Here is a 14,588-nt window from a genome sequence, read left to right as displayed (position 1 = left end):
GATCGCTTGAGCCCAGGAGTTTGAGGTTGCTGTGAGCTAGGATGATGCCACGGCACTCTAGCCCAGGCAACACAGTGAGACTCTGTCTCCAAAAAAAAGAAAAAAGACCTAGGTGTTAGTCTCAACTCTGTCACTTGTAACTGGAAGACCTCAAACAGCTACTTCCCTCTCCTTAGTGCTCTGTTTCCCCATCTATAAAAGATAAGGCTTGGACTAAGTGCTATGATTCTAAGGTGGAAAAGTAGAAATACACTAAAAAAATTAATTTCACTGATATTGATGAATTTAATGATGAATCAGTATTTTATACATTTAGGAATGACAAGAAAGTGTAAAGGAAAATAAAAATCTCAGGGCGCCTTCCCCAACTCCTTATGCAAAAAGGAAGGTCAAACCTGGAGGCTGAATCATGCAACTCCCCCTTCCAAATGAATAGCTGTCAATAACATTATGCATCAGCAGAACCCCAGGGGAAAGTCAAAGGCCTCTTGCATCTAGGAAGGACTGCCTCCACAGATCACTCATAAGGAAATTCCTTGCTGGCCTCCCATAACAAGGATGTACAAATTATAACTTTGGGTCTGCAGGCTGTCTAGCTCCTAAAACTAAAGTCTGTTGGATTCCACATTAATAATGTTGATTGTAATTTTATCTTCCCAGGTGCAGAACAGAGACAAGACAAGATCAATCATTTCTCCACCCACCCAGGGACATCTATATAACTGATTCTTCCTTCACCCCCTTTTTATAGTATCTTCAAACATTCACCTTATCTGATGTAAAATGTGGATTTCCTGGACCTCACAGGAATGTAACCATTTAGCCTCACTGCCCACCCCCTTCTCCTTTTTCTTTCTTTCTTTCCTCCCCTTTAAATACTAACATTCCTAAATCCCCCTTCAGTAAAATAGTGACAGATGCATCTATGGCTTTTGTTTTTCCCAGGTGTGTCCTCAAACTTTGGCTTAATAAACCTCCATGGATCGAGATCTTTGCCTCAGTCACTACTTATTTTGGATTGCCAAAAGCAAATAAGTACCTTTACATCTTTATTAATTCCCTTCACTACTTTGCGTGGGAAATGGAGGTTCACCTTACAACGAATTTGATCTCTCACCAGTTTTCAGATACATTCTCTGTCTTAAAGAAGAAAGAAAATTTGTAATGCAATTTAGAAACATTTCTGCTTTAAAATAATAAAATGTAAAAAGTCTTCTAAGAGTCTTTTAAGCTTCAGGTATTCAAAAGATTCATTTACATGCAAGAGCACCTTGCCAGGTGGGTAAGAAGTTCGTGGAAAGTGTTCCAATACTATACTTCAGTGACAATACCCTCAGGATTGCTCTAATTTCCAAAAGGTTAAGGTGGCTTCAGGGATCACATGCCAGGGCAACCCTGACCTCTCCACTCTAAGCACACATCCTTCCCCACTGGCAGCCCCCAGCCATGGTCCAGAAATTCATCTAGTAAGCCTCTAAATAACAAAGCACATGTGGAAATGCTCTCTGAGCTTTAACACTTCCACAAGTAGAGGCGACAGTACCCATAGCAGTATGCCGTTTGCTTGCATTTATTGATCACTCGTTGTATGCCAAGTCTTGTGCAGAACACTTTAAATGCCTCATTTCACTTGATACACTTAATATTACTTTGAGGAAGCCACTATGACTGTCCCTATTTTTCTGGTGAGGACAGTGAGGATTGGAGTGAATGGGTGACTGGGCCAAGTTCACACACCAGTGAGGGTTAGAGCTGAAAATGCAACCCAGCATATGGGGCTTTGAAGGGTACACTAAAAATAAAATCCTAAGCCTCCCTGCCAACTGAATGGACCCCCTCTTGGCCCAGGGTACCCCAAAAAAGCTTAAAAATGCGTTCCTGGCCATGAAGGGGAGGGAGGTTGGACATGCTTTCATTATACCCCTTCTCTTTTGGAGTTTAGATACAATTGACCAGAATTAATATTAAAACAGAGATTGTAAGACTGACAGAACAGACTCTTTGTGACAATAAGATACTAAATTATTAACAGGAACTAAGGCCATGCAAGGCGAAGGTTAAATCACACTTGCAGGCCATCAATTTGCTTGATAGGTCACTTGAGTCAGTGTATTGCACTGTCTCTGACTAACACACTTCCTTATCTTAACTTAAAGCATTCCAAGCCTTTAGAGAAAGCTTTATTTCTTTAACCAATTACAAACCAAAGAATTATTGAACCCACCTATAACTCCCCCCCTTCAAGATCTCCTGCCTTTCAGAACAAACCAAGGTATACCTTCCATGTACCAATTTATGATTTTACCTGTAATTCCTGTCTCCATGAATGTATGAAACAAAACTGTAACTTGCTGCCTGGGTACATTTTCTTAGGACCTCTTGAGACTATGCTCCCTGGGCCACGGTCACACATATTCAGCTCAGAATAAACCTCTTTAAATTATTGTACAGAGCTCGGATTTTTTTCATTAACAAAAGCCATCTTTTAGTCATTACACAACACTCCTGACCAGAGATCACCCAAAGAGACCATGTCTTCAGTAGCTAAAGAGTGGGCAAGAAAATGGTTAAGGAGAAGAATTTTAGTGATGTCATGGGAATCTGGGGAAAAAAATCAGATGTAAAACTCCCATTTGAAGCATATGAAGGCAGGAGGTTGAGAAACAGTCTGATATTGTAGCAGGACTTCCATCCTGGCTTTGGGAACAGAACAGAGAGAAAGAGCAAAGCAGATGAAGACATCTGTTCTCTATAAGGGTCCTTGGTTGGTCAGGTTTATTTCAGACAGAGAGTCCCTGAAAGATGAAGCCTACAGGAGAACTGACCTCAGTGAGCTCCACCTCCTCAGGTGAGCAGCCAAAGCGAAGGAGTCTGGCCAGAGACCTGGAGGGCTGCTATGACCTTTTAAGCACAGAGGGTTGGGGGAAGCTTGTGTGGTAGGTATCACCCAGCCAAAACCATCACCAGGCTTGAGCGCCTCTGCTTTGGAAGTCGGCACATTCATTTTTTAGCAAAATCACCTTGAGGCTTCATAATGAGACCCTGGGGGCATTGTAACCCAATTAGAGGAGTGGGCCATGGAGACGCCTTACCCCCTTGTCACATAAACTTTGTGGTTCAGATTAGCTTTAGAGGCTAAGAAAGCCACTTTTTTATCCTTGTTTTAAGCTCCTGTACTGAGTCATCCCAAACTCTTTCATTCAGTAAGCAGTTATTTAGCAGCTACTATATACAGGGTATGGTTTCGTGCCATCTATTTGGGGAAATACGCTGGTGTTAAACATGAAGTCATCTAGGTTTTTTTGTTGGTTTTTTTTTCTAAGAAGCAGAGATAAATTTGAACTAAACCAGCCCCTTGACTACCTATCTCATGTCAACACAGCACTTTGGAAAATGTTTTTACCCTGTGAGTTAGGTAAGACAGACAAGGGTGGTATATGATATGGTGCTTAAAAGCATGGAGGAAGGAGTCAAGTTGCCTTGTTTAAAGGCTGACTCTCCCATTACTAGGTATATAATTATACCCCCAACAAGTGGCTTAACTTCTTAATGAAGGATGCCATTTCTCCATCTGAAACTTTTTCTTAGATTTAAAGGAATCAATAAATTAGTCCATGATAATAGTTGGAGAAATTAACTCCACTGCTCCAGAAAGCAGTAGTATGATTAGATCAAAATAGCTGTAGAAACAGAAGATCAGAACAACATATGAACCACTTTAACCTGATTGATATTTACAAAACCAATACACTGAAGAATATACACTCTTTTCAAGTACACATTGTGCATTCACTAGGATAGACCTTATTTGGGGCTATCAAACAAGTTTCAATAAACTTAAAAGGAATGACATTATTCAGTATGTTCTCTGACCACAATGGAATTAAGTTAGAAATCAGTAACAAGAAATCAAGGAAAAAACCCTTTATTTGGAACAACACAGTTCTAAATAATTCATTGGTTAAAGAAGAAATCATTTAAAATTAGAATATAATTTAAACTGAATGATAATGAAAATAAATGTGAAATCTTGTAGAATGCAGCTAAAGCATTGCTTAAAGGAAGTTTATAGTTTTAAACTTATGTTAGAAAGGAAGTGTAAAATCAATGAGCTGTTTTTACCTTAGGAGATTTAAAAAGAAAAAGAAAGAACAAATTTAAACATAATCTAAAAGGAAGGAAATAAGATAGAAATTTATCACATAGAAAACAAAAACAGACAAAAAATTTTAGACAAAAGCCGAACAGCGGTTCTTTGAAAAGATCAACAAAACTAATAAATCCCTAAATAGATGCTCAGGAAAAAAAGACAGAAAGCACAAATTTTAATTATGGAAAGGGAAAAGGATATCACTACAATCAGACAGAAAATAAAGGATGATGAGAGATTATTATGAGCAACTTGAAGTTTCAGTATCCATGTCATTTGATGACCTGAAGTCCATTAAATTCATATCTTAAAAAGGATTTTTTTAGATTTCATATTGAATAAAAAATTAAAAATCCAAGTGACTTTCAGGTACACTAAAGATTTTAAAAGAGTTTCCTACTGTATCCATGTATAAGAAAAAAAAATTGTACCCCCTTGATATTTTGAAAATATTGCCTGCTAGGAGTAAGTGGCAGGGCTAGGGTAGGGTTTGGGGTACATTCTTATGGTCTGGTGGCTGCTGAAAATAAGACTCCAAAAAGGGTGGCTAAAATATTACAGGACAGCAGTGAGGGCCCAACGGCAGTTAAACCCATCCCTTAATCGACAGGTACCTCCCGAGTGAAGACTAGGAAGGACTGGAGTACTCGTGATGGTGAGCAACGAGAAACTAATGGGCCAAACAGCTGGAGGCAGAAGGAGGTAAAATAGGGGATCAAGGGCAGACGAGCGTGAACAGAAGAGAACTTTAGAGCTTGGAACCCAGGGAAATAAAACTTGTGCCTACAGAGTGGACATCATTGTCAAGGGTTTTCAAATCACTTAAAATCTCCCTGTGGTTCCATTTGATTCTTTAGAAACCCGAGTCTAATGCTAGCACACGCTCGTGTGAATCTCTCCACAAGAGTCAACACTTTCTGTTCTGAGGACTAAACCCTGCTAAGTCAGCTTGGCCTGCCCAGAACTCTCTGGGCAAATCCTCGCTATGGCAGGTCAAGAGAATTTCTACACATGTGAGTGTTCAAACCCAAAAGACATATGACCACTGCTCCCTGAGACAGTCCTTCTCGTCTAACCTGCCCCTTCACCACTCCCAGACTGACCTGGCTTTCTGGAAGAGTTCATTCCCTCCAGACCAGGCAACCTGCCTCGAGGCCACCCTCAGATGTGGAACCGCAGCGCTAAAAGGCCCCTCTTACCCTTTCAATCTTGTCCAATGCCATAAAAATGAGGAAACTGAAACTTCAAGAAAGAAGGGGACTGGCCCAAGACCTCCCCATCAGGTAAGACAGAGCCAGAATGAGACCTTAGGTGTCCCATTGTCCCACCCCATACTCCCCCTGTCTTCCCTAAATCAATCATCTATTTCTCTTCCCAAATCACTCTCCTTCCCACGAGTCTCCTCATGGCATTTTTCACTTCAGCATTCCTGAAAGAGTAAATGACAGGGTTTAAGAGTGGCGTGACCATTGTGTAAAATACGGCGACTATCTTGTCTGCAGGGAGGGTGACACAGGGCCTCATGTAGACAAAGGAGCAGGGTATGAAGAACAGGCCCACCACGGCAACGTGGGAGGCACAGGTGGAGAGGGCCTTGCGCCGGCCCTCTGAGGTGCGGCTCCTCAGGGAGCGCAGGATGACCAGGTAGGAAGCAAGCAGCACCGAGAAGCTGATCACCGAGATGGAGCCGCCATTGGCGATGATTAGCAGGCCAATGAGGAAAGTGTTGGCACAGGCCAGCTTCAGCACCGGGTGGACGTCACAGAAGTAGTGGTCAATGATGTTAGGGCCACAGAAGGGCAGCTGGAAAATGAGGACAGTTTGCCCAACGGAATGCAGCAGACCCCCAGCCCATGCCACCCCCACCAGGAGGCCACGCACTCGTTGGTTCATGATGGTGGCGTAGTGCAAGGGCTTGCAGATGGCCACGTAGCGGTCGTAGGCCATCACTGTCAGGAGAAAGATCTCGGTGCCACCAAAGAAATGGAGGAAAAATATCTGTGTGATGCAACCCTTGAGGGAAATGACTTTCCTTTCGGTGAAAGAGTCAAAGATGAGCCTGGGGGCCGTGACAGAACAGTAGCAGATCTCCACAAAGGACAAGTAGCTGAGGAAGAAATACATGGGGGAGGTGAGCCCTCTGCTGGCCACGATGGTCACCACGATGAGGCCATTGCCCATCACGACGGCTGTGTACATGAGGAGAAACATCACAGAAATAACTTTCTGCTCATCCTGGTTCTGGGAAAATCCCAAAAAAATGACGTCACTCACATTGCTTATAACAGCCATGCTTTAAAGCATGGGGATAAGAGCCTGGAATCACAAAATCAAAGAACTCTCCTCAATTAGAAACATCCTTCTCAGGCCATGAGGACTATTATTCTGCTCCCTCTTGAGTTCTCTCTCTGCTTTGGATTTCCCCAAAACACGTTTTCTACGAGCAAACAAAACAGCAATCATCAGCTGCTTGATAGTGTTCCCAAAATAAAACTTGACTGTGATGATGCTGCTTTGTAGTGTTTTCTCTGACCCAGGCACAAGCATTAGCTGATTGAACCCTCACAACAAAAATGAGAGAACATTTTATAGATAAGAAAGCTGAGACTCGAAGAGGGTTAGTCACTTGCCCAAGGCCACACAGCTCATATTTGAACCCAGGCCTGTATTTTTCAAAATGCAGATGCTTCCACTACATCTTCTACAACTAAAGAGTGCCTTATAGTGATGGCATAATAGTGGTTTCAGGTCAATTTGCCTTGTGCAATAATGTGGAACCAATATTTTATAGTGTACATGAGGAGAAACATCACAGAAATAACTTTCTCAACCCCAATTATTCTGCAACCTTGAAACTAACCAGGCTCCCTAACAGTCATAAGAAAGAAGCTGACAGAAGAACAGATTCACCAAGATTTAACCACTGTCCTTGGAGGTGGATATGGAAAGGGGGAAATGTAAGTTCATAACAGGCTGCCTCAATGGTCCACGGACCAATAGCTAAGAAACAATTCAGACATTTAAGTCCCGTTTTCTTACACCCTGTTGTTCCATGGAGTTGTCAAAGCGTGCTTAGGTCAGAGTCTCAGAGCACAGTAAGTCTACACAAAGAAAGCCTCTAAGCTGGGTATCGAGACTGCCTCCTGAAGCAACAGCATGTTAGGAGACCCCAACACGTGCTACGGAGGACCCTGAGACTGATGAAGAAGGATCAGACACAGAAAATCACAATCACAGCCTTTGAAGTGGTCATTCCTTCGGGGTGAAACAAGCCCTGCCAGCAAGCTGAAGGTATCCCGAATCGCCCACTTCAAGAGGGAGCTTGCAGTCCAATCCAGCCCTCTGCATGTGGGAGAACAGTTGTGGCACTGTGGTCTGGTGACAGGAACACAGGGTTTGATATCAGGAGTCCTGAGTTCAAATCCTAGCATTGATGCTTAGGAGCTGTGTGGCATTTAAATAGCACAGAAATGCTTCCAAGCACATAATTTTCATCTAAAAAACGAAAATAAAAATGCCTTCTGCATAGTGCTGTTTTGAGAATTAAATGAGCTCACAAATGTTAAAAGCCAATTATAAACTATAGATTATAATTGATTATGCTGTTATTCAGTTTCATCACCCCGTTAGTGCAGTGTGTCATGGAGTTTCATTAAAGTGCTCTTGCTGCAGGAGGCAGCAAGGTGAGCCTGACACTCACCTTTGCTTTGCAACTTGCAGTGTCCCGGGGTTCTGATTTAAGCATCTTATACAAGCCCTTAGAACAGACAGCTATGTTATAAAATGCAACCAAACATGCTAAGTGACATGCTGAGCCAGTTACAGAGAAAAATATATTCTATGAGTCCACTTATATGAGGTACCTAGAGTAGTCAAATTCATGGGGACAGAAAGTAGAATGGTGGTTTCCAGGGGCTGGAGGAGGGCAGAATGTGGAGCTAGTATCTAAGGGCAGGGTGAGAGTTTTGGCCAATGAAAGGTGTTCTGGAGATGGAGGGTGGTGATGGTTGCACAACTGTGTGAATAGACTTTGATACCACTGAACTGTACACTTAAAAATGGTTAAGATGGTAAACGTTTTGCATCTTTTGTCACCCAATTTAATTAGTTAACAATAAATAACTAAACGAATGAATGAAATGCCTTCTGACTTGTTACCTCCTCACACATTTCCCCTTCTCCATACTTTCCTCCAAGGACAGAGGTTGATGCTGGGTGGCTTCATCTTTTTCCCTTCGCAGCTTTTTTCTTACACCTGTTAGGGAGCCTGGTTAGTTTCACAGGTTGCAGAACAATTTGGATTGAGAAACAAAGTCTAAAGACAAAGAGATCAAAGAAATATAAATAGTGTGTTAGTGCTCACCGCTCTAAAACTTGGAAATCTTGGCTCAAAATTGCTTCTCAGCAAAATTTCGGTTTCTGTGTAGACTGATCTCCATCCAGGGTCAGATGGGCTAATACTTTTATTTCTCCCAGAGAAGGCCAGATGTAAGAATGTCTTAGACAGGCCCCTTGAATTCTTCAAAAGAATATTCCTGAAAAATACATAGCAGTTGATTAAGAAAACTAGTTTTGCAAACTATTCCACACTGGCCAGGTTACCTATGGCTCTGGTGAGAATGGCTGTAACAGCTGCTCTAAGCCAAGATATAAAGTGAGTTTCTCACCCTGTTCTTTAACTAGATAGGTCAGGCTTTAACAGGATGATGTCTCAGATCTGCCCCACCAGCTGAAACAGTGAGCAAATACGAAAGTTCCCCCTGTGCAGAAGCATGTGGAAGCAAGAGTAACGCCAACGTGTGTGAAAGACCCCGCCTCAGGATCTGCTCACCTATGGGAAGGGCTCAGTGAATACAACCGATTCAGAATCTTTCCACCCCTAAAAGACACTGCTAAATGCTAACCTTCCTCTACGGACTCACCAGGTGCTATGAATGCCTCACCTCCGTGTGCCAACTCCAGCACTAATTGCTTTCTTGCTAAGCAAGTCACTAGGAAAATAGAACAGGGTCAGTCTACACTAAAACCCACTAAAACGAGAACTGAGAAGCCTGAAGCATTTAAGGTGTATGAAATGGAAAATTAAAATCAGAGAATTAAATTCCCTAAACTTTTCTTGCATCCTCTGTCTGGGGAATTTCTGAGAAGAGCAAAAGTCAATTTCCCAATTGCTTCATTGGGAGGTTAAAGAACCTACCTATAATTAACCCAATTATAAAGTTGGGCCTGTTACTTGCCCCCTTGAGATTAGGCGCCCCCCCACCCAGCTCTGGGCCCCATGGGTTTCCCCCTGCAATCTCAAGTAAGTGATACAGGAGAATCCAACATCACATCACCCCTCTGTCCCCACCACAGACATCCTCAGGGGGCTCTTGGTGGCCTCTTCTGCCCTCACACCTCATTGGATCAATAATGGGAGTTCCAGGAAAACTTCAACCAAGTGGACCTGGACCACTTCACATACATACTTCAGACGTGTCACCTGAATCAGAGAATGCTACACACGTGATGGCCTTCAAGTTCATCTTGTTCAACTCACTCACTTTAAAGTTGGGAAAACAGCCAAAGAGGAAAGGTTACTTGTCCCTTGGTAGCTTAGCTAAACCAGCTCTCTCCCAACTCCTAGTACAAGCATCTTCCAGCTGCTCATTCTTAAAGTTCTAAGCATTTTATCACAAATTCGCAACACGTGGCTTTCACATGCAGGGGCTTTAGAACGACTCGAGTTCCCTAACTTCCAGACGTAATTTCCTAAGCAACACGTTACCTTTCATTTGTGTTGGACATTATTATCTTTCAACTTTTCTAATATCTCAAATGTAGTCAAAGTAACACTCTATTGGAGTAACTAGTATTCCCATTTGACAGACTAGGTACCTAGGGCCCAGAAAGTTTAAGAAAATGGTTCAAACCTGTAACACTAATAAATTGCCCAATTGGATCAAATGACAAGGTATTCTGGTACCTGCCCACTCAGAATATGTGACCAGCAGCTGATGTCCTTTTAGGAAGCAAAGAAGCTGGTCGAAAACTGAGCTATGATGTGGCCCCCATCTGCTTCTGCTCTGTGCAGCCGTTCCACTTCTTCAAAGTTCTGTATCCTTGGCTAAATAAATCATGAAACAAGGGTATAAGTGTGGCCTCTTCCTTCTATCCATATCCCTCCTGAAACACTGTGAGTACTCAAACTCTATTTTTAAAGTCCAGGACATTGTCACTATTCAAAGAAATCTATGTTAAATCCTTATGCATATAACATTAATAACTCCCTAATTCATCAGCTTCAAACTGAATAGCACAGGCTGTTGTCACAGGCACAGCCTTTCCCAACTTCCTCTTAAAATACCTCTAGAGGAGCAAAAAAGATCGAACTCTCACAATAACAAAAAACAACTGGCTTACAGCCATAACCTGGGAAGGACTTTTAGAAGTAACAAAGGCTAATGGAACAGAATGAAGAAGCACAACCAATGGCCCAGACACACATTTCTGCTGGCCTGAAGGAACAGAGGAAAAGAGCTAGTCTAATTAGCACTGGACTTTCATAAGTTAAGGATGCATTCTGTAATCTGTATAACAACTTCTAAAGTAAAACTGAAATAATGAGTAACTTCCAAACTAAGAAAAGCAGAAAAAGAAAACAATTATTTAAATAAAATCAAAAGAAGGTAAGAACAGGTGAAACAAATGGAATGTGTTTGGTAAGATTGTAGGTTTAGATGCGAATAGATCTCTTATTATACTCAATGCAAATGGAATAAATAGTCCAATTAATAAACCAAAATGGATATACTAGATTGAAAGAAATTCAAACATATACTGTTAATAAGAAACACACCTAAAGCATAAGGATACAGAAAAGTTGAAGATTAAAGAATGGAAAAAGAATACCACCAAAATGCAAAGACATCTGATGAAGCTGTAATGGTATCATATAAAATATATTTAAAGCAAAAAATTACTCTAAGTGACACATTTATTATTACTATGATATAGTTTCAATTCACCATTAGATTTTATAAATTCTAAAAGAGCCATTATCTTTTAGAGATATATTCTGAAATATTCACAAAAGAAATTACATAATGTCTGAGATTATCTTTCAAAATGTTAAGGGGGTGAAGCAGAGAATAGATGTGGTATAAAGGAAACAAGCTTAACTGTTGAAGCTGGGTTATGGGTAAAAGAGATTCTTTATACTATACTGTCTGTTTTGGCATATGTCACTACTTCCCGAAATAAGAAGGTTACAAAAATAATCCAGCAATCATCCAGCCTGATTCCTTTCACGTAAAGGTCCATTTGGTCCTCTGAGCATGACTGGTGATTCTGTTGCCTGACCCAGCTTAGGTGGCTGATTCTGCAGACTGCTCTGGAATGACTCTTTTATGCAAGGTGTTCATCATAACACCAAAGCACAAAGTGGAGACTTAACTGAATTTGCTATGTGACACTTGAGTGCCTGTTTGTATTGACATATACTTGTATGCAGCGAAAAAATAATATGTAGAACTGGTGGCTTTTATACCTACATCAAACAATTAGTTCCCTGTAATAGACAGATAAATACTTAGCATGTATTGTGCACAACCTGTGTAAAAAAAAAAAAAAACTTTAAAATTCTGCTGAAGAACACAAAAGAAGACATGAGCAAATGGTAAGAGATACCATGGTTTTGAATGGGAAGTCTCACAGCATTACAGTGTCGATTCTTTATAAATACATTCATAAGTACACATGTAAAACATAAATATGACTAATTAAAAAAGTAACAAGTTCTTTTTAGGAGATTGGGGAGCAGGAAGAAAAGGTAAACTAAATTTAAAGTTCATATAAATATCAATAGCCAGGAATATTTTGAAAAAGAAGAGAAACAAAAAGGGACTAGCCGACTAGATACTAACTAAAACATTCCATAATCAAAAACAATGTTGCTGGCCGGGCGTGGTGGCTCACGCCTGTAATCCTAGCTCTCTGGGAAGCAGATGCGGGTGGATTGTTTGAGCTCAGGAGTTCGAAACCACCCTGAGCAAGAGCGAGACCCCGTCTCTACTAAAATTAGAAAGAAATTAATTGGACAACTAAAAATATATAGAAAATAATTAGCCGGGCATGGTGGCGCATGCCTGTAGTCCCAGCTACTTGGGAGGCTGAGGCAGGAGGATCGCTTGAGCCCAGGAGTTTGAGGTTCCTGTGAGCTAGGATGACGCCACGGCACTCTAGCCCAGGCAACACAGTGAGATTCTGTCTCAAAAAAAAAAAAAAAAAAAAAAAACAACAATGTTGCTCTATTCCAGAGCCATAAAGGAAAATAATAACTTACATTTAAAAAAAAGACTTCTGTATGTCAAAAAAAGCCATAAGCAAAGTCAAAAGATCAATGACAAACCAGGGTAAAAATCTGTAATTCATGTTGGAAAGAACTAATTTTCACATATAATTAGATTATGATAAAAAGAATCACAACCTAAATATGATAGATGATAGGAACAGTTTACAAAAAAGACAAATGGCTGCAAAATATATGGAAAGATGTTCAGCATTGTTAAAAATAAGATATGTAAATTAGAACTATATTGAGCTCCATTTTTCATCTATCAGATTAGCAAAATCTCAAAATTTAACAAGACACTTTGCAGGAAAGACAAAATTACTGGTAAGAGGGTAAATTGGTACAACCAAGAGCAATTTGGTCATATCTGTCAAATTACAACAAATACACACTTCCCTGATGATTAGTGACGTTCAGCAATTTTTCATGTAACAGTTGGCCATTTGTACGTCTTCGGAGAAATGTCTGTTTAAATTCTTAGCCCATTTTTAAATCAGGCTATTAGTTGTTTTGCTATTGAGCTTTATGAGTTCCTTACATATTTTAGAGATTAGCCCTTTGACAGATGCATGGTTTGCAAATATTTTCTCCCATTCCTTAAGTTGTCTTTTCACTCCATTGATGGTCGCTTTTGCTGTGCAGGAACTTTTTAGCTTGATACAGTCTCACTTGTTTATTTTTGCTTTTGTTTCCTGTGCTTTTGGTGTCTAATTCATGAAATCATTACAAGCAAAATGTCATGAAGCTTTTCCCCTACGTTTCCCATCTTTTCTTTTAGGAGTTTTATAGTTTCGGGATTTACATTCAAGTCTTTCAACCATTGTGAATTGATTTTTGTATACAAGATGAAAAAAGGGCCCAATTTCATTCTTTCACATGTAAAAATCCAGTTTTCCTAACACCATATATTGAAGAGATTGTGCTTTCCTCATTTTGTATTGTCGGCATCCTTGTCAAAAATAAGTTAATTGTACATGCATGGATTTGTTTCTGGGCTCTCTGTGCTTTTCCATTGGTCTACGTCTGTCTTTATGCCAGTACCACAGTGTTTTAATTACTGCAGCTTTGTAATATGTTTTGAAATCAGGACGTGTGACATTTCCAGCTTTGAAATACGAACATTCTATCCAGCAGTTTTATTTCTGGAACTATATCCTACAGATTAGTTGCACATATTTAAATTAAGGTTACTCACTACAACACTATTTGAAAACAATCCAAATATCCATCAGTAGAAGACTACTTAAGGTAAATGATGGTATGGTCATTCTCTAAATACCACAAAATTGTAAGAAAAGAATTAGGACAACTCACAATTGCAAAGATGTGGAAACAAGGCAAGCGCCCATCCATATGTGAGTGGATTAATAAAATGTGGTATATATATATATACCATGGAGTTCTACTTGACCATAAAAAAAATGGTGACCTATCACCTTTTGTATAAACCTAGAAGGAACTGGAGACCATTCTTCTAAGTGAAGTTTATCATACGAGTAGAAAAACAAACACCACATGTACTCACCATTAAATTGAAACTAATCGATCAACACCTATGTGAACATATGGGAATAAAACTCATCATAAATCAAGCAGGGGGGAGAGGGGAAGATGGAATGGGTAAATTCACACCTAATGGGTACAATTTACACTATCTATTGATAGGCACACTTATAACTTTGGTTTGGTTCAAAAGCGAAAAAAAAATGGTACAAAAGCAATTTATGTAACCAAAATGTTTGTACCTCTGTAATATTCTGAAATTAAAAAAAAAAGAATTAGGAAGATTTCTTTGTACTAATGTAGAAAAATCTTCAAAATATGCTGATCCATTTATATAGTATGCTATTACTCATGTAAAAGATACAGATAAATGGGAACATATATGTTACACATGTCTTTCCTTAAAGAAACGAAAAGAAATATAGGAAACTAGGAAAAGCAAAAGTGGAAAGTGGAAGGTAGGGATGGGGAAAGGAATAGGATAAAACTTTTCACTCGTGTCCCTTTTTGTTTCATTTATTTTTTAACCCTTATGAATATATTACCTTTGCACAAAATTAAATTAAAAATTTAAGTAATTTTTCAAAGAAAATACGTATTTAA

The 14,588-nt window shown here is 39.9% G+C and overlaps 1 protein-coding gene across 1 annotated transcript; it reads right to left on the bottom strand.

Annotated features, from left to right (window-relative positions):
- Window positions 1-5,512: 5,512 nt before the first annotated feature.
- LOC105811032 (olfactory receptor 4X1) lies at window positions 5,513-6,442 on the bottom strand. Its single transcript, XM_012645108.1, has one exon. The coding sequence runs from the start codon at window positions 6,440-6,442 to the stop codon at window positions 5,513-5,515; it is 930 nt and encodes a 309-aa protein (XP_012500562.1).
- Between the last annotated feature and the right edge of the window lie 8,146 nt (window positions 6,443-14,588).

Source organism: Propithecus coquereli, unplaced genomic scaffold, assembly GCF_000956105.1.
Source record: "Propithecus coquereli isolate 6110/MARCELLA unplaced genomic scaffold, Pcoq_1.0 Scaffold227, whole genome shotgun sequence".
Classification (NCBI taxonomy): Eukaryota; Metazoa; Chordata; class Mammalia; order Primates; family Indriidae; genus Propithecus; species Propithecus coquereli.
The sequence above is the reverse complement of the archived record's forward strand: the minus strand, read 5'-3'. Positions and strand labels throughout refer to the sequence as shown.

What these genes read in the sequence shown, in the direction of transcription:
- LOC105811032 (XM_012645108.1), bottom strand. Translation starts at nt 6,442, where the DNA reads ATGGCTGTTATAAGCAATGTGAGTGACGTCATTTTTTTGGGATTTTCC.